We start from the raw sequence: 20371 nt of genomic DNA on the forward strand, positions 1-20371 counted from the left end.
TTGGACGGCCATTGAGAAGGCTTTTCTTGTTCCAGAGGGCTTTCCCAGGTATTGGAAGAAGAAAAAAATCTGGTTTGTCTAGTTTGTCATGTTATTTATAGAAAATACTTAGCTCTAGACACTTCAGTTAGTTTTTTGAAAGTACAAATTGCTCATCACTGTCTGTTTGTGAGTATAATAATTATGTTAGATTTAAGAATTTGATTCTTTAAATCAAGTAAAAAAGTGACACCTTAGAAAACAGAAATTTTATTTTTATCTTAAAGCAAGCTCAGTTCAGAGGTATCTGTTTACAAACTTTCTTCGTTTAATTGGTTTCCTTAATATGAAATAGTATTTCCAGAACTAATTAGAATTTCATTCTAATGAATATTCAAGGCCAAAATATGTTATCTTTGCAGTACAGTATATAGATTTTTAAATCATCCATAAAGGTAATTATATTATTTTACATTCTTAAAAAGCCCTGTGTTGTTATTGATGCCAAATGGGTTGTTTGCTTCCCCTCAGGCCATGATTGAAGAAGCCATCACCAGAGCAGAAGCATTCTCAGTTATGTACACACCGTTTGCAACAAAAATCAGAGCTGATAAAGTGGAAAAAGTAAAAGAGGTCTTCACAAAAACTCACCCTGCATATGTGGAATATATCTACACAGGTAAAACTCAGTCTCTTCGCATTGTCAGCTGGTACTTTATTTCCATTAAAACAAACAGAGGCCCAGCTGGAGTGGCTCAGTTGGTTGAACGTGGTCCCGGGCACCTAGAGGTCGTCAGTTCAATTCCCGGGCCCGGCATGTACCTGGGTTGTGGTTCGATCCCCGGTGGGGCCTGTGCAGAGGGCAACTGATCGGAGCTTCTCTCTCACATCGGTGTTTCTCTCCCTCTTCCCTCCTCTCTCTAAGCATGTCCAAAGGTGAGGATTTAAAAACGAATAGAGAACCATTTCAGGTTTGTTTATTGTTTCGGCTTTAGGGGTACAGTGGTTTTATCTGAGGAGTTGAAATGAGAAGTTATTTTAAGGGTTTAAGAAGGGCTAGCCCTGTGGGTCTAATGTAATATTCCTTGGGCCATTGTGTTTCTACATTTTAAGACAAGGAATAAAACCTAGAAACTCTAAGGTTTTTAAAATAAAGGAATAACCTTGGGTAAAATACCACCTTTCCCCACATCCTTCATCAGCAAACTAGATGATTACAGTATCTTCTTGAAGGTGGATTTTCTCCCCAGTTCCTGCTATTTCTACTTTCCTTCCTCCATCCACCTCACACCTCAAACCTCCCTCTTGCCTTATGTTCTTGGATCACTGATATCAAAGGGACATGTGGAGAGCCAAGTGGACGCAGGGGACACAACACTAGTATTATCTTGTTTTCCTCTTTTTGTCTTTGGAAGCCACTTGCTTTTATTTATTCATTAAGAAATACTTTTTGCTATCTACTATGTACCAAGTACTGTTGTACTGAATTAAGGCAGGAGCTTTCTTGTACTGAATTAACAGCTCTTAACAACAAATGCCATGTTAAGCAAAATCTCTAAATGTGCAGGCCTAATATCACGTCTTCCTATTAAGGGCCCATCATTCCTTCTTTCGGGGCTTTGAGGCCAAGTCACTGAATTATATGATAAATAATACATTCCATTAGTGATCACCTTTAATATGCCAGGCATTCTACATCCATTACCTCTTGTTATTCCCATAACATGTGAAGCGAGTAAGATGTTTCTCATTTAGAAACAAGAAATCAACAATCAGAGAAAACAAACAGCTCTTCCAAAGATGCCTAGCAAATCAGTGGCAGCGGGCCTTGGATTTGACATTGGGCTACACTGTTTCCATCGGATAGGAGCAGAGATGTGATGGAAGCATTAAATTTAAATTCTATGGAGACCTTTTTTTTCCCTACTCAAGCTCTTCAGGAGAAACAAAGTAAATAAATCTAACCAATGATTAAATAATGAATCCCTAAGGAACAATTGAGAATCTGAGGGCAGAGAAAGGGAAGAGCAGAAAGTGCAGTAAATAAATTGATACTGATTTACTTCATCTGAACGTTTTGTAAGGAAGTAGAGAAAAATGGTTCAGAACTTACATTTTTTGCTAATTGTTATAAGTTATTTATTATGTTGTTATGGATATCTTAAGGGGGTTTGGGAGGAGCACTTATAGCACGCAAAAGTCATGTCTATCTGGTGTCATGGAAAATGAATTAAATTCAGCAATTTCCATTTTATTCTCAGCCCTGTTGGTAACGAAGAGAGATTCATTGAAGAGGCCACCAGCTTGCCAACCCTCTACTGGTAGAATAAGTTCAGTTATATTTAACCTACTTCACGGAGGAGCCATGAAGATTAGTTAATACTTAGGAAGCACTGTTGTCACTGATAGTTTAAAAACAATAATAACATTAATGAGCCAGATTCATGTCTCATATAACTCTATCAAACCTGTTATCAAGATGAATTATGATCTGCTGGCAAGATGACTCATGCTAAAGGATCTTATGCTTTGGAAGAGAAGATAATTATAAGTTATTAACGATTGTTTCTATTACTTTATAATGACTAATTGCTGGAGTATGACAGTGTTATATGAGAACCTAGAGAGGAAAGACAGCATCTGGAGGAAGAAGGGGAGATAGAAAAGGCAGCCTAGACTTTTAAATTTCTTCGGGACTGTTGAGGGTCTTCGCTCTGTAGAACCTGTACTTTGAGCTAACAAGGCTATTGCACTGATGACATTACTCGTCTCCGTTGCAAATGATTAACGAGTCCTCACTCCCCAAAGTCATTGCTGGAGTGATGGTGAAACCACTGTTGTTAACTGTGTGTATACAGTCCCAGTAGCATGGCCTCTTTCCCCCCAGGTAGCTCCAAGGTGAGTGAAGGCACAAAGCATAAGAAGAGGGAGGGTGAAATACTATCTTTAGCATCTAGGTATCTTTCACAGGAAGTGCAGAGTGGAAGTTGCCACAGGCATTCAGTAGCCAAGGGCAATAGTTAGAAAGTGAGTCACACAAGAGAGACAGGGCCTAGAAGAGTAGCTACCTTCTTTTGTGAGCACCACCCAAAACCAGGATTCTCCTTCTCTTCACCTTACAGATAGAATTTAAGAAGCTCCTATCCTGCCAAAAATGTATTCAGTTATATATTTCAACAAATCATGTAGCAGGTGTGACTGGACAATCGTAGAGCAGATGTTTAAAACATAAGATTTTTTTTTTTCTTTTACCTACACATATTCACCTTTGGTCTTCCCAGAGCCAAAAATATATTCTGTCTCATCCCAGGGGGTCTCAGTCCCCATCCAATCATTTAATCTCTATTTAGTCATCTAATCAAATTCACTAGCTTTCTTCCCCTTTTTTCCACAAGATTTTCTTCTTCCCCTGGTCTCGTTCCCACTTTCACAGAACTCCTACGTGCCCAGTGTCCAAAGGAGTCAGTGGGAATGTGAGGAAAGGGTCCTCTTCTGAAGTCTAGTGCAGGCGGATACAGCTGCCGATTGCATGGCCAGTGCAACCTGAAATCAGCTCTGTTGGCTTGAGCAGAGCCAGTGATGGGCTCATTTATGTGACATATCAGATGACTCAAGAGCACCTATATGTTTCCCATGCTGCCCCATGGTGTAGCTTCTTAATATATACACTAGCCACCCCTACCACACAAGTTGGCCCAACTCAGAGCCACTCTCTGAGATTCCCTCTCTTTGCCAGAATGCTGGCTTGTGAATCCAGTCACCTCTGAGTCTTACTCTAGAAACCCTCTCTGCTCCATTAGAGACTGGAGGTAGTTTTAGCCCTCTACCCAACTTGCTATGTAATTCTGCCATTTATCTTCTCTCTTTCTTCACACACCAGAATCCCAAAACCTTCAGGACAAGAAGAGGATCTACAATGAACATGGGTAGTTTGTACATTTACTCATATATTCACCAAACATTTATTGAGCACATATATTCCAGATACTATTCTAGGTACTGCTAGAATATACCTGCTCCCAAGAAAGGATATGGCTTCATTAATTTATACTTCAGGGTAAATACTTGATGATATCTTTCTAAAGAATATTTACAATTAAAACCTAAGTTCTAATTGTGCGGTGGAAGGCTGACTCTAATTGATGGAGGAGAAAACAGATAAGGGAGAAGTTTGGAATAGAAGTCCTTGCCACAAAAGGTGGTAGAGACTTGCTAGGTGTTTACCAAACTATTTTTCCCCTCATGCATGCAACTAGAATATATTTCAGCCCCCCTTACAGTTATGTGAGGCTTGTGACTGAATAATGGCCAATGGGATGTGGACAGAAATAATGCATGCCACCTCCAGGCCTGGCCCATAGCACCATACCATACAGAACTGTCTTTCCCTAGCCACTGACTAAGTGTATAGGACCATGAAACTAAAGAAGCCACAAGACAAAAGAAGCCTGGATCCCTGAGTGACCATGTGGAAGGTAAACCACTGAATACCCACATGAGCAGACAATGAAATTCTTTTGCTGTAGATCACTGAGATTTGCAGGTTGTTTGTAAAATCAGTTAGCTTTATTCTAACCAATTCACTGCCTTACATCATAACAAGTAAGCAGCCTACTACGCCAACCACAATGTACACAATGAATTCATGCAAACTCAGTGACTGAATCAACAAACTCTCCTCCACGTGCAGTCAACTCCATCCTCAGAAACATTCAGAGTCTGTGCACATTCTGTTCTACCTCGCGCTCACTCTTCCTCCCGCAGGCAACTACAGGTGGATGCTCCCTTACACATGTGTCTGTTCCCACCCAGAAAGATAACATTTCAGGAGAGATACCAATGCCCATGAAAGAAAGAATACAACTACATAGTTTTCATTGCAGCAAGAGAAACTGAAGCCATAGTAAGAATTTCTAAATTACAGAGCTCGTCTAAATAAACAGTCAACAATGAAGGTCATAATATCTGTACCTCAAAGGTCTTGGATGAGGAATCTACCTATCAAAGTTTTCCTGGATAAGTAGTTATTATCATTAAAACTTGGAGACTAGCACATTTAATTCACCCAGCAGGGGCTGGCAGACAAACCTCCAACTCAGAAACTCTGTCCAACTCCAGGTCACCTTCATCAAGCCTAGAGAGTGTTGAATTCATTATCCCTTGATCACGTGATAGTGCCGTGAGCCCAGCAATAGCTGGCAGAGGTGATGGTGATGAGCGGGAAGAGAGCTCACGATAGAGCTCCCCCAGGCAGTGCGCTCTCTCTAGCCAGCCCCCAATTCACAGTCACCCTTGTCAGGAATTTCCACATGAAAAACAGATTCAAAGGGAAAAACTATAAAAGTAAATTCATTTTTAAATGCACATAGCTCTAAATATTTTTAATTTTTTATTGACTAGATAAAATGAATTAGTTATTATGAGAAAGAAAAAAAAACACCACTTCAGATAGGTACTAGGACTCTATTGCCCTTATAACCTCTGTGAGATTGATGAGGGAAGATTAAAATTCAAATCTGCCTCGTGGGACAACCAGGCCGATGCATCTTCAGGAACTTTCTGTGCATCCTTTGCTATTTTGGGAATATAGTGAGATGCATCGAAATCTTAAATCCATGTCATATAGAACTGTATTGTTTCATGGAGAAAAAAATTACTGAATTTTTAGCAGTGCAGCTATCCATTTTTCTTATTTAAAGAAAAATCCAGCTTGATTCATGCAGAGTAGTCGGAGTATATAAAACAAATAATAATTCACTAGCCCCAGAATTATTATGTTTTCACTTATAAAGATTTTTCTTGAGATTTTTATTCATACATTCCAATGAAATAATGCAATTCTGTATAATTCTTATTCTTGCATGGTTGTATTTTAATAATAATAAAGTAATACAATAAGCATGTCCTGCCTTCTCTTGATGAAAATATCAAGATTTATTTGTTAAATAAATAAATATTCAGTAATAGATTTGTGGTTAGTAATGTTTAATAGAAAAGTTTTCTGGATAAGATATCAATTACTTTAACACTTAGGTGGATAGAGTCATATTTTGTCTTTCCAATGTAATTTAACTCCCAAGAGTAAATATGCATGTTCAGAGAAATAATACATTGTTTTAAAATAGACCTTTAAAAATTGCTTTTCACTAAAATGTATAACTTTGTTCCTGTACAGTCATCATTTACCACTAAGGATAATACATTTTTATGCTCTCTAAAACATGAAGTTAAAATTTCTCATTTTATTCTTTCTTCTTTAAAATATTATAATTTTATCATGATCAGGAGTTTTTAAGTTCAGACTATTTTCCTCTTTGCAAGTTGCTCTCTCAAATAGAAGTGGTTATAGAATTAAAGAAACCATATCCCCAATATTATTATGAAAGTGTCACAGACAGAATGGTTGTAAAGATGATAAATCATCTCATATTTGCACCACAGGATTCCTGTTAGAAACAGAGGGTCAGTCCCAAAGTAACAAGATCCCTCAAATACAGAGCTAAAGGCGCTGTTCTTAAAATATTAAAATGTTGGTCTTGGTAGCTTTGCCAGTTTCTCAGGTTTTTATCCATCACTAGTTACTCCAGTCTGTATATTTAAAAAAACAACAGCAACAAATAATACTTGATAACCATTTCCAAACGGACAGAACTAACTAAGGGGGTATTAAGGTAAATATGTTAAGACTTTATTTTTCCTGAAACACTCACTTATGCTGTCTAATCTAGCTACTCTGTAATATTATCACCATTTATTAGGCACTGCCATCTAATAAATCATGCAGCCGAGCATTAAAACCCCTAAAGAATGAACTCCCAATCACATAAAACAATGTCTCTGCTTTCTCAATTTTAAATTTTACATGTGGATCTTTCACAGAATTAGAAATTTCTATTTTTTAGTGTTACCATTTTTTAATTTAGCTTTGCATATTCAGCATTTGAGTCCCATTTCACAGCTAACTTAAACCTTAATAGTGTTTCTTGATGACCTTGTGGCCCAGTTTTTCAAGATTGTTTTGGCTCTTCAGGTTCATTAAGATTCCATATGAACTTTAGGATGGACTTTTCTATTTCTGCAAACAAACTCTGTTGGGATTTTGATAGGGATTGAATTGAATTTCTAGATTGCTTTAGGCATTATTGACATCTGAATGTTAAGTCTTCCAATCCATAAATACAAGATGTCTTTCCATCTATTTTTCTTTAATTTCTTACAGCAATGTTTTATAAATTTCAGTGTACATGTCTAACCTGCTGAGTTAAGTTTATTTCTAATTATTTTATTATTTTTGATGCTATTATAGGTGAAACAGTTTTCCTAATTTCCAGTGTTTATCACTGATATACATACCTTTGTGCTTTTACTATATACTATAGGGATATACATGTACAGGTTGGGACAAAAGTAGGTTTACAGTTGTGAGTACATGAAACACAGAGTTTATTCTTATATTATTATTTATTAACTATTGTATTAATTTCCCTACGTATAACTGTAAACCTACTTTTGCCCCACCCTGTATGTATCCTTAAAAGGTGTATAGAATTATCCTCCATATTTTTAAAATTTATATAAATACTATTTTTACTATTTGCATATGTCTGCAAGTTTCTTTTATTCAATATTATAAGATTCATCCATGTTTATACAATATACTCCACTTCATTTATCTTCAGTGTTTGTGTGATTTACCTAAATTTATAAATGAAATCTAATGTTACTAGTCATTTAAGTTGTTTCCAATATTTTGTTATCACAAACAAAAGTGGTATGAACATTTTTGTATGGTCTTCTTGTGCATGTACATGTTCAAGAAATTCTCTGAAGTGTATACTAAGGAGCAGAATTAATTTCTGAGTCATAAAGCATAAGCATCTTCAACTTGTTATACATTGCCAAATTGCTTATTAAAGTGGTTTTTTGTCTCACCATCCAAATACAAGTATACAAGATTGCCTATTGATATATATCATCATCAATCTAGTGCTGTCAGAGTTTTTAAAAACTTTGCCAACTCATGAATGGGAAATGGTATCACACATTTTTTAAAAATACATATTTCCCTGACTATTAATCAAGTTGAATATCTTGTTGTGTCATTCGTTGACCCATGGTTACATTCCCTTAAATGACATACAAATTTTTCAAATCTATAAAAATGGCATTTTTACTATTTATATATTCCTGTAAGTTACATGTTCATATCCTTTGCTCATTTGGTTTTCTGAATAGTTTTATTATTGATTTATTGGAGAATTTTATGTCTTATTCCAATAAGAGGCATGTCTTTTATATGTTGCCTTTTGATGAATTAAAGTTTAAATTTTAATGTCATTTTATAAAATTTTAATGACTTATGACTTTGTCTGGTTTAAGAATACAGCCCTACTAGAGCACATAAAGATATCCATTCATTCTTTTTCTTGTGCGGCTGCTCTGGCTGGGATCACAACACAGTGTTGAATAGAGGAAGGGATAGTGAGCACCGCATGTTGCTCCAGATTCTAAAGCAAAATATTTTAACGTTTTGCCATTTAATATAATATTTACTGTAGGTTTTTAAAAATGTTTGTTAGCAAGTTAAGGAAGTCTCTATCTGTTTTCTTGGATGTTTTAGCATTGTTGATCCTCTCTATTATATATTTGCTTTTTACTTATTCCATTACTTTCTGCTCTCATATCTTTTTTTTTTTTCTTTATTTCACATTTTAGGTACTCATTTTTTTATCATCTAGTTTCCTTCACTGGATTCTAAGCTCATAAATTTTCAACTACTCCCCATTTTTTAGTAAAGACTAAAAATTTTTCGAGAATGATTTTGGTTGCATCCCACAAATTTGGAAAAACAACATTTTACTATATTTCATCTTAAAACGTTTTCTAGCGCCAAAATGAAATCTTCTTTGAGCCATGGGCTTACTTAAATGTGTTATTCTTAATGTCTAAGTGTTAGGAAATGTTTAGTCACCTTTGTTACTGGTTTTTAACCTCATTTTATCATATTTAAAAACATAATCTAAATTATAATAACTCCTGAAATTTTTGAGGCCTGGTTTATGGCCTAGTATATGGTTAACTCTCATGAACACTACACTGATGCTTGAGAAAAATGTATTTTTCTCATTTTTAGATGCAGGTTTTTTATGTGTCCATTAGCTCAAGCTTGAAAATTACCCATATCTTCTGGATATGCTACTAATTTTTTATCTGCTTGATTAATTAGTATATAGAAAAATGTTGAAATAATCAATAAGGGTGGTGAATTTGCCAATTTATTCTGATAATTTTGCCAATTTTTACTCTCTAAGTTTTGGCTTAAAGCCCATACACTTTTAATATTGTTAAACTTTCCTTATGAATTGTTTATTATCATTATGTAATTATGTTATTTGGCCTTAATACTGCCTTGTGTGTTAAAATGTATTTGCCTTATATTAATATAAAAACACCAGTTTTATCCTGGTAAGTATTTTTCTGGTATTTATTTTCACATTCTTTTACTTGCAACAGTTTGTGTGCCTTTTTGATAGTCTCTTTAAAAGTTTATAACTGACTTTTATTTAGTTAGTTAGTCTCTGTCTTTTAACAATTCCTGACTTGCTTGAGTGTTTCACCCAATATATAAGTTCCTGAAACACAGGAATTTTTGTCTGTTTTGTTCACTGATATATCCCATTGGCTTAAATAGCACCTGGCACATAATAAGTGCTAAATAAATCTTTGTTGATTTACTTTATTTCTACCATGGGCTTTTTATTCCATGAGCTTTTCCTGCCTTGTAACTTTTCTTCTTTTATTTTCTTCAAGGGTTTTTTCCTATATTTTTTCTGTTTTAGATTTGCAAATTATAAACTATGTATCTGTTTTTTAAGGATTAGGTTTGAGATTTTAATATGTATAGATATCTTAACAGAATTGAAAATTTTAATAATTTTCTTTACTCAACAATACAGGTCTTAGAATATTGTAACTAAAATTAACCCCCCTAACATATAAATCCCATATTTTTATTTCAATTTCATTGTTTTCCCTTATTCCCCAAATTAGTTATTACAGTGATCATTGTTTTCACATAGTCAACATTTATCAGTAGTTATCTTCTATACATATCTACTAATTTTTTCTTACATTTCAGTCATTCTGAGTTTTATTTTATTCTTTGTAGGGTATATCCTTAGAAGTTCCCATAGTAAGGGAGGGTCTGTTGGTATTAAACTCTATTTCTAATTGTCAAAATATCTCTAATTCACCCTGGTTCTTGAATAACAGTTCAGCTGGATATAAAATTCTAAATTGAAAAATTAGCACTTTGAAAATATTATTTTACTGCTTTCTGACTTATATCTTTGCTGTTGAGAAGTCAAATATCATTTCTTTGTGGATAATCTTTTCTTTCTAGTGCTTTTAAAATTATATTTTTGTTTAATATTCTACAGTTTAATTAAGATGTGTTTAGGTATAATTTTTATGCTTAGAATTCATTGTGCTTTATAATCTAAAGAATCATGTCGCTCATAAATTCTGAATAATTGCCATTCATTTTTTAATACTTCAGTCCCTTAACTCTTATTATTCATTCATTTAAGGGTTTAAACTGGACATTTGTTACTTCTACTCCTTCTATTCTTCATATCACTGAAGCTATTTATTACCTTTTCTATCTCTTTTTCTCTCTATGCTGTCCATTTTACTCCTCCCATTTTTTATAACCATCTAAAATTTTCCACCCTTCTGACCTGAGTCCCTTGACCAATCCCCCTTGTCCCCTTCCCTCCAGCCCCACTCCTATCCAGGTTTTCTTTATTCACCCCATTTCTTACTAACCATTAAAAACTTTCTCCCTATCTGGGATGAGTCCCTTGACTCTCCTCTTGTCTCTCCTCATTCTCTTGTTGATTGTTCTAATGTTGTTATTTCACTGTTTGTGAGTCTAGTAAACATTGAAGGGAACAGCAGTATCTTCATTGTTTGTATTATCTCAAATCTACTTTGGTGGGGATGGAATTAAGGAACTTCCCCAGAATAAATACAATACAACGGATTAAACATAAAACTTTGAAATCGGTAAGAGTTTAAAGTGAACTAGAAATGAACTATGCATAAGAGTCCTGTGGGAATTATTTGTTTTTCAAAGTTTATATACGGGTTATAAGACAAAATATCTAAAAGCTGGTTTGGAGAAGTAGAACAGCAGCCCGAAGTGAAAATTAGGAATCTTAGGAATGAAAACCAATTTTTTCCACTTGCATGTATAACTCTGAAATTATAATGGAAGTAAAAGGGAAAATTTAATTTATTGTGCAAAGATTCATTATACATACACTCTTCTCACACATTAAATGCAAAAATTAAAATATGCTATCAATGATTTTAAAAGTAGGAGCTGTTGTATTATTTATGGGGGGGGGGGGGCAATAATGATAACTAAGTTGCAAAGTTGCTGCCTTTTGCTATTTTCTTGCTGATGTGAATTTGTGGCTAACTTCCAAGGCAGAAGTATTGGCATAAAAAGGAGTGCAAGATAAAACTTAGAAAATGACTGGGAAAGAAGTCATGATAAAGTGTCGGCATTACGGAGGCACTGTAGAAGCTAAACTCTGAAACTGATCAGTAAAAAGAAGTCATATAAAACTGACATCGTCCCATCTTACACTGAGCAATTGGGACCTTTAAAAATGAGATTTTGCTCTAACTCAAAATGTCAGTACATTTTGTTATGGACAAAGGGCAGAGAAGTGACATAGACACCAGAAAATGAAAAGGAAGTGAAACTTAGAGAAAGATGATAGAACACTAACAAATTTGCGTATTTCTAAAAAGAGTTTTAAAATCTCTATGCTTTTTCTTTTTAAAAAATTGCTTTTCAAAGTTCATTTACAATCTGCTGGATGTTTTTATGATGAGGCGTACAACAGAAAATACCGATGACGATGGCATCTATGTTTTGTACTTCACTTCTAGAGAGCTCAAATTTTATTTTACGAATATTTAGCTTCATAACAAATAAAGCTATCTTTCAACTGTAAAAATGAGTGTGCTGATCTTCAATCAATATCTCGTGTTTTTGCAGATGCTTTTCTGGTACTAATGACCAGACTATCTCTATTAATCCAGTTTTCTTTTGTGGCTAAGAGTCCATATTTCCTAGGATCAAGCTGCAACTAGGGTACAACCTGAATCTGAAACTAATTTTTCCATTCAGGCAAAGCTGCTCTGTTTATTGAACATCTACCCTACTGAGCTATTTGTTACAGACTATTTTACGTCACTCACCCTTCATAAGTTGAACAGAAACCACTTAAGGTTTCAATAAAATGAAGAACAAAGACTGTGAGATATTTGTTTCTAACTTTAGTGACGGAGAAATAAATCATATCTCAGAAGCTCTGAACATTTCATTCGTTTGATTTTTTGAAGTTTATTTTTATTTGGATTATTAAAAATTCAGTTTTCAAAAAAGTTTGTTTTTAGATTCAATTCAAGTATTGATTAAGCACCAAGTTGTAGGAGCATGAGCATACCTGAAGGTGTGATATTCAAGAGGATTAAAACTTGTTGGGTAGATAAGACATAGCCCCATGAAACGTTAAGAGAATCACTCTAAAGTATAGATGGAATGGATGTTCTTTAGGAGTTTAAAGGGCGTAATGGAATATTCAGGAGACCCTTTGTCGACAAGGTGGGATTTAAATTACATACATCTGGAAGGATAGTAATCAACTGAATAGAGAAAAAATGGGGAGAAAATGTAGGTGTTTCTGGGTGGAAAAGCACAAAGAAAAGTTCCGAAGCAGGGTGAGCACAGGCTGGCACAACTTAGTGAAACCAGCACAGCAGATGATAAGATTTATACTGGAGAAAACACAGGAGTTAGGTATAGATTGTGAGATGCACACAGTTGAGAGTCTTGAATACCAGGAAAGAAGTCACTGGGGCCCCGAGGATGAATGTGACAATGACAACAGCAGTGATCCAGAACTACTCCTAGGTGGTGGTGTGGAGATATACCGGCATGAAATGATACAGCTGGCAGTGAGGCCGCTTGGAAACCTTTTCTGTTAATCCAGATGCTACGTGAGCATAAATTTGACCAGGGTGGGCAATGATAATGCAAAGAAAGAGATTATTGTCATACTTAATTAGTTTTTTAGTCTAATTAGGAAACAGATAAAGGAAAACTAAACGGTGGCTTCAAAATTTTAAGCCAGAATAATCAGGATAGCCCGGCTGGGTGTGGCTCAGCGGTTGAGCGTCGACCTAGGATCCACGCGATCGGGGTTCGATTCCCGGTCAGGGCACACGCCCGGTTGCAGGCTTGATCAGTGACTCTCTCATCATTGATGTTTCTATCTCTCTCTCTCCCTCTCCTTTCCTCTCTCTGAAATCAATAAAGATATATTTTAAAAATAATAATAATAATAATCAGGATAAACAATGGCTATCCTTATGACATAATGGTGAAAAGCAGGGAAGAAGGGCGCTGTGGAGATTTTAAAAATCACTTTTAAGAAATACGTTTGCTGTGTTTGAGTGCTATTTTGCAAAAAGAAATGGCCCAGTTGGCATTCGGAGATGCCGTGTTGGAATTGGGTAATAATTTTCAGGTGAGACTATATAGCTTTGGTCCCCACTCGTTAGGTTGGAAGTAAGAGCTAAAGCCACAGAACAGAATAATTGCCACAGAGTGTATGTTTGACGAACATGTTAGTGAGCTGGAGACAGCGTGGAAGAGCACAAAAGGCAAGAGGAGAGGGGGAAACAGGAACCAGTGTGTATGTGTGTGTAGGACAGAGGGTAGACAGAGACGGAGAAATGGAGACAGAGAGACGGAGAGATGGGGAACAGAGACAGGAGGCAGAAAGACAGGCAGAGAGAAAGAACGAGAACAGACTATCACTGAACTTTAAGGAGGCGACTTGGAGGAGGAGCACAGCAGTACAGCAGGTCAAAGAGCATGTGTGACTTGGGGACCTTCTGTGGTACAAGAAAAGATTTTAATGAAGGGCAAGCTTTATCTCCTTTTGCAGGAGTTAGACATCTTTCATTTGGACGAAATATTGTGTTTCTCTAAAAAATTTAATCTGCATAATCTATCTTTGATATTCTTTTTTAAAGCATCTGCTTGCTTCCCTTATGGTAAAAATGTGGAGCTGCATCATACCTGCAAACGAACTCTTTTAATAATAAATTCAGTCATAGCGATCTAAATTCCATCTCCAATTGTGATGAATTGTAAAGGAATGCATTAAAGGATTTATTTGTCCAAAGTTTCCTTCTTACATGACAGGAGCAAAGAAGACATTTTTAATCAATTCAACTTTTCCTACCAAAAGACAATGTAATCTGGTTAACTTTCATATCCATCAGAGGCACAGGGCTTTTCGGACGTAGGCAGAGGTTTATGAGCATAAAATTGAGAACAATTAGCACTTAAATTAATGTTACATGAGATTCAACATCTGGTAAGAGTTTCGTCATTTTGGGTCATAGACCACCTGCTAGGCTAAATGTTCACACAACTGCAATTTACTCTGCATATAAATGGAATAAGAATGATACTTTAAAAAATATTTTTTTCTAAATTTAACAGAATGTATGTAAGGACCTCTCACATTTTAAAACTTCAACTAGAAGTTAATAATGAATTATACACTCATAAGATGAAACATGAGGGTCAAAATAAACAGAAAATACTTCTATTTTTGCAAGCATATTTTATAATAAATTAGATATAATGCTAACATTTGTTTTACTAGTTTATTTAATCATTGCCACTAGTATTATCGGTCTCCTCTTTATCCACCAAATATTTACGAGCAAGATGTCAGCCTCTCAAAGGCTATACGTCACTTATACAATAGAGTCCTCAAACATCTGGATGTTTCTGGCAATAGAGCTGCACCAGAAAATGCCAAACCTCAAGATGCTTCCTGCAACCCACTACAAACACCAGTGCATGTACAATATACCCTTATTTATTCTGAATTTCAGGACTCTGGGACTTCCAAGATCACTTCAGTGTAGGCCTAGAAGTTTTAGAGGTGCCCTGTCTGAACTGAACCCTTCCTGGTACTGACAGGAGACTTCAGGGTATCTGAGATCCAGAGACTTCTATGTCAACAAACTAGATATACTCAGGGGAGGGGGGGGGAGTCAGAACAGCCATGAAGCCTATCCACACCCACTCAGGGACCCTCTGGGTAACATCCAGAGTTACCCAGGAAGCCAAGGACCTCCCCATAGGACAACCCCAGATGTCATCAATAGCATGGCCAGGAGGTCCTGGGCCTTCTATGTTAGGGAGAAAACCAGATGAAAGAGTAAACCATAACCAGAGAATAGCTCTAATTTTATTGACTTTAAATATTGAGTTCCTCAGTAAATTTTAGTTTGAACAAAGGGTTCTACAGCTAAAGAAGGGTGGGCAGGCTAGGTAAATAAAAACACTCATGGTTTACTGTTTTTTGTGTGTGTGTTTTTTAAGAAATATTATAGATAAATAGTGAAAGCTCTATTTGAAGCATTACCATCTGAGCTCGGAATCGACATTAAAAAATTATCTTTAACTAAATTATAATTCAAGGATATTTGGAATTTCATATTTCCCCTTCTCTGGCCATGTTAAGTGGGGAGGGCTCATTAACCTCTCTGTTCATCACCCTTCACTTGAAAAGTCTTTTACAATAAACCAAAGCCTTATTACTCAGAATGGAAATGAATTAAGTGAATCTGTGTTCCAAGACTCTATGGCTGACTCTTTTGTCCCTGTCGCAAAAGTAATCCAGAGCCAAGCAAGCTGGAAGGAGAGTGCAGTGGTTAGGCCTGAAGTCTCTGGAGTCAGACTGCCCCAGTGCAAATCCTGCTTTGTCCCCTTACAGGCTGGCAAGTCACTTCCTATTTGTGTACCTCAAATTCCTGTCTGTAAAATGGGGACAATTACCCCACTTTTCAAGAGGATTTTTTTTTTTCATTTATTTATTTAATCTTCACCCAAGGATATTTCCTCCACTGCTTTTCAGAGAGAGTGGATGGGGGGGAGAGAGAGTGAGAAAGAGAGAGAGCAAGAAACATCGATGTAAGAGAGAAACATCGATTGGTTGCCTCCCCCACATGCCCCAACCGTGGTCAGGGATACAGCCCGCAACTGAGATACATGCCCCTGGCGGGAATCAAATCCGTCATCCCTCAGTCCATGGGCCGACACTCGAACCACTGAGCCAAACTGGCCAGGGCCAGTTTTCAAAAGGATTTGAATGGACAATGCACACAAAATCCTTAGAACAAGGGAAGGTAGAATAAGTACTCAGTAAATATTAGCTTTTACGGTCATTAAGAACTGAGTTTGTTTTAGAACCATTTTCATGACACTTGAATTATTTCCAAGTCTCATTACAAAAGTCAGTTCATTTATCATCTTTGAATTTCCTTCTATAACTAGGCAAGATGGTAACTAAATTAGCCTTATATTTTAATTCTCACTTGCTAATTTCTCTCTTTCCTTTTATAAAACATTATTTCCTTACATCTCAAACTATGAACAGAAATATCAGATTCTCTTGGAAAGGGTCACAGAGGAAAATATTAAGGCTGCACGCTGGTCCCAGATTTTCTATTATTTGACTGTGGGGAAAGAGGACCATTCCTATGCTTTGTATATGTTTATATTTTCTTAAAAAATATAAATAATGAAATACAATTTTGATATATCAGCTATTTGATCTTTTGATGGATACTTTTACTTTGTGTCCTTGATGTTTGAACTTATTTTTTCCAAATACAACTCCTGAAATCTAAAAAAAAAAAATACCCTGAAAACAATAATAATATGATAAGGAAGTCTTTAATTCTGTTCCTGTTGTATTTCAGATCTTCAAGGACTCCACGTGTTGCCTCAGACAGTTGACTGGTCATCTTTTCCTCCCCAACAATACCTCTTGACTCTTGGGTTCAAAAACAAAGAAGATGGGAAATTTTTGGAAAAAGTATCAAGTAGGAAGCTGCCAACATTTACAGGTGAATCACCTGGACTTATGTTTCAATAGTATTATAAGGCAGGAGTTGTACATTATTCAAGCCTTATTCATCATAAGGCCTAGCATACAGTAGGGCCTGGGCACCCCCAAAATGTTTGTTGGGTTATAATTAACTCCTTCCAATCTTCTCTGTGGGTTAGTTAACAATACCTGGAATTCTGGTTCCAGGAAAACCTCCCACAAGATCAAACGCAATCCTAGAGTACCTACCTTCCTCACTCATCCATCTCACCCAACCATACTATTACCAATGTCCATTCTTAGGGCATTCAAAGAATACAAGTTTTATCATCATCAATTAGCAAACGTGAATGACAATTATGCAACAGAACTATTTTATGAAAAAATACTGGCAGCAACAACTTTAAATCACTTTAATTACCTGCTATTGTATTAAAATCTATTTCACTCTTTTCTTATGTAATTAACCAAGAGCTTAGATCTCCTGAAGTGTATTATAACTAAATGGTGCTCAGTAATTCTAGTTGAAACTTTCAAAAAAATCAAGAAATATCCACAGGGAGTTGAAGTGTCAAACTTGGATGAATTCATGACCAAGTTGAATTTATTCCTTCAGCTCTTCCCACATAATTAAGGATTTGTGTTTTGTCTGGCACTGTATCCTCTGAGGCTTATCTCAGCTTCGAGCTACATTCAAAGTCAATGGGATCTGAACACTTGAATAATACCTGGGAGGAACAAGACAAGAATCAGACACATTTATGACAACATTTTTTTTCACAACTCAGGAAAAACATACTCAGCAGAGAGAGGTGAATTGTTATAGGCTGTCTGTTAGATCTCTCAATCAGGACCACAACAAAATGAATAAATGATAGTTTCTAAAGGGCAACGTCTCCTCTGCCTCTCTCCTCACAGATCTTTCATTGCTATGCATGTAGTCTAGGGATGGGACTGGTTTCTATACTAAAGATTTCATATCTATTAACATTGAGATATCTGTTTATAGCTTGCAAAAGAAAGCATTTTGAAATGGAAGTCCGGAAAAAATAGTATAAAAGCTTATTGTTACAATTTTTAGAACATAAAACTCCCTTCGGTCTGCTTACCAGAGAAGACACAGTGAGACAGATGGAGACAATGGGGAAGCGAATCTTGCCAATATTGGATTTTATTAGAAGCACCCAATTGAATGTAGGTATATGAGTTTTTATATTTGTCCAATGTGCAATGTTAAACAATTCTAGAATTATGGAAAGCTTATGGTGCAACTATTGCAAGTATTGAAGGATTTTAGAAACTTTCACAGTAAATCTCATTTACAAAACCAACCAAAGTTTAGCTAATGATTTTATTCCTTTTATATTTACAAATATTTTACAATGCTATATTTTGTAATTTCAAGCATTTATTAGGCAGTGCCTCTTTAAAGAGCATTTTCTTGTACTTTCCTGTTATCTACTTCAATGTTGCAGTGAATTTCTCATTTCAACTCAATAAAAAAATTTTAGCAAACACAATATTTTCCTATTTCATATATTGGGCTATTACATATAACCTTTTTGTTACCTACACAAGAATTCAGCTAGCGCCACCACACCACACTAAAAACTCAGTGCTACTCAATATTGCCAACTGTTCTTTGTATACCCTTAATGTAAGTTACCTAATCCCTTTCTCCAATCCAAGAAAAAGATACCCTTTCTACTTTTCAGTCTTAAAGAGCCCAAAATATGACCTGAATTATGCTGTGCTATTTTACAAAATATAAGCTATAAAGGGAACTTCTCATTAGCAGGCTATAGAGGCTGCAGATTCCTCTTTTTTATTACAGTTGTCCTCTATTCACGGTTTAGCTCTGGTCAACTGCGATCAGAAAATATCAAATGGAACATTCTAGAAATAAACAATCCACGAGTTTCAAATTGTACAGCATTCTGAGTACCTCACTTCCTCTCATTACATAGGCATTGTATCATCTCACATTATTACAAGAAGGGTGAGGACAGAACTGTAAGGTATTTTGAGGGAGACCACATTCACATATTTTTATTACCATATGTTGTTATAATTGCTCTATTTTATTAGTAGTTATTGTTATTAATCTCTTACTGTGCCGAATTCATAAGTTAAACTTTATCATAGGTATATATGTTTAGGAAAAAATAGTTTATATGGGGCTCAATACTATCTGTGTGGTTTCAGGCATCCATGGCAGGTCTTGGAATCTATCTTACTGAGGATAAGCAGGGACTACTGTATTTTTCAAAAGGCCTGTAAACTGGGAATTTTAAGGAACTCTCTTTTTGTGAATTTTGTGTTACATCATTGATTTGGTGTTCTTACCTTACAAGGAGAGCCAAGGGGGTCATCACAAACAGCTACTTAACATCTATTCAGCAGTTTATCTGCTCAATAACATTATTCAGCATTTTAGAAAGGCTGTAAAATCTCTAATATATTTGCATGATTTGTAATTCTTCACATCATAAATACAAAAGCACATTTTTACTGATTTTCCTAGCTCCCCTGACCCCACCACTGTTACACTCAATTACCTCCCTTTTATTTCTATTAATAAAAAATCCATCTCTGTCTTAGTCATCTTAAGCTGTCATAACAAAATACCACAGACTGGGTGGCTTAAACAACATAAATTTATTTCCTCACAGTTCTAAAGACTAGAAATCCAAGGTCAGGGTGCCAGCATGGTCAGGTTCTGAGGACCCTCTTCCTGGTTGGCAATTGGCTACTTTTTTGCCGTCCTCACATGGCAGAGAGCAAGCCCTCTGATATCTCTTCTTATAAGAGCAGTAATCCCATCATAAGGGCGCCCAGCCCCATGACTTCATCTAATTACCTCCCAAAAGCCCCGCCTCCAAATACCAGCACTTTGAGGCATAGGGCTGAAACATGAATTTTGGGTGGACACAAACATTCAGTTCATAGCACTCTCAGTGGCCCCACTACAAATTTTGGCTCCTGTTCTCCAGTTCACCCTCTATCACAACCCCCTCCACACACACACACACACACTCCATCCTAATGAGAGACCCACACACATTATCATTGTCATCATCAGCCTTTTCCAAGCAGTGAAAGTTTTGCCACCAAGAACCATCACCATGCAGCGTGATTTCACTTCATCCACACACGGTTAGCCTGGTAGAGCCAGTGTGCTGAATGCTGTGGAGGTGATCTGCCTGTGCCCTGGCTTTTTGGAGAGAGAACCTGCCGCGCCTTGTTACTTGTCAGGAAAGTGACCACATCATCTGTTGCCAGCTCAGATCTCACAGTGTGTTGTGAATGCTGGTTGCACTTATCTAAGCATTAGACACCTTTTAAATGTTCTTAACTCATTTTCTTCTCACCTTTAAAAGGACATTCTAGCTGCT

The 20371-nt window shown here is 36.1% G+C and overlaps 1 protein-coding gene across 1 annotated transcript in view; it reads left to right on the forward strand.

Annotated features, from left to right (window-relative positions):
• Nucleotides 1-20371, forward strand: part of SPATA16 (spermatogenesis associated 16) — a 163823-nt gene that overhangs the window by 116403 nt on the left and 27049 nt on the right. The window contains 3 exon segments of the mRNA XM_016208242.2: nucleotides 511-658; nucleotides 16849-16995; nucleotides 18058-18170. Of these exon segments, the coding sequence (XP_016063728.2) occupies nucleotides 511-658; nucleotides 16849-16995; nucleotides 18058-18170 (408 nt within the window).

This window comes from Miniopterus natalensis, chromosome 6 (genome assembly GCF_054644295.1).
Source record: "Miniopterus natalensis isolate mMinNat1 chromosome 6, mMinNat1.hap1, whole genome shotgun sequence".
NCBI lineage: Eukaryota > Metazoa > Chordata > Mammalia > Chiroptera > Miniopteridae > Miniopterus > Miniopterus natalensis.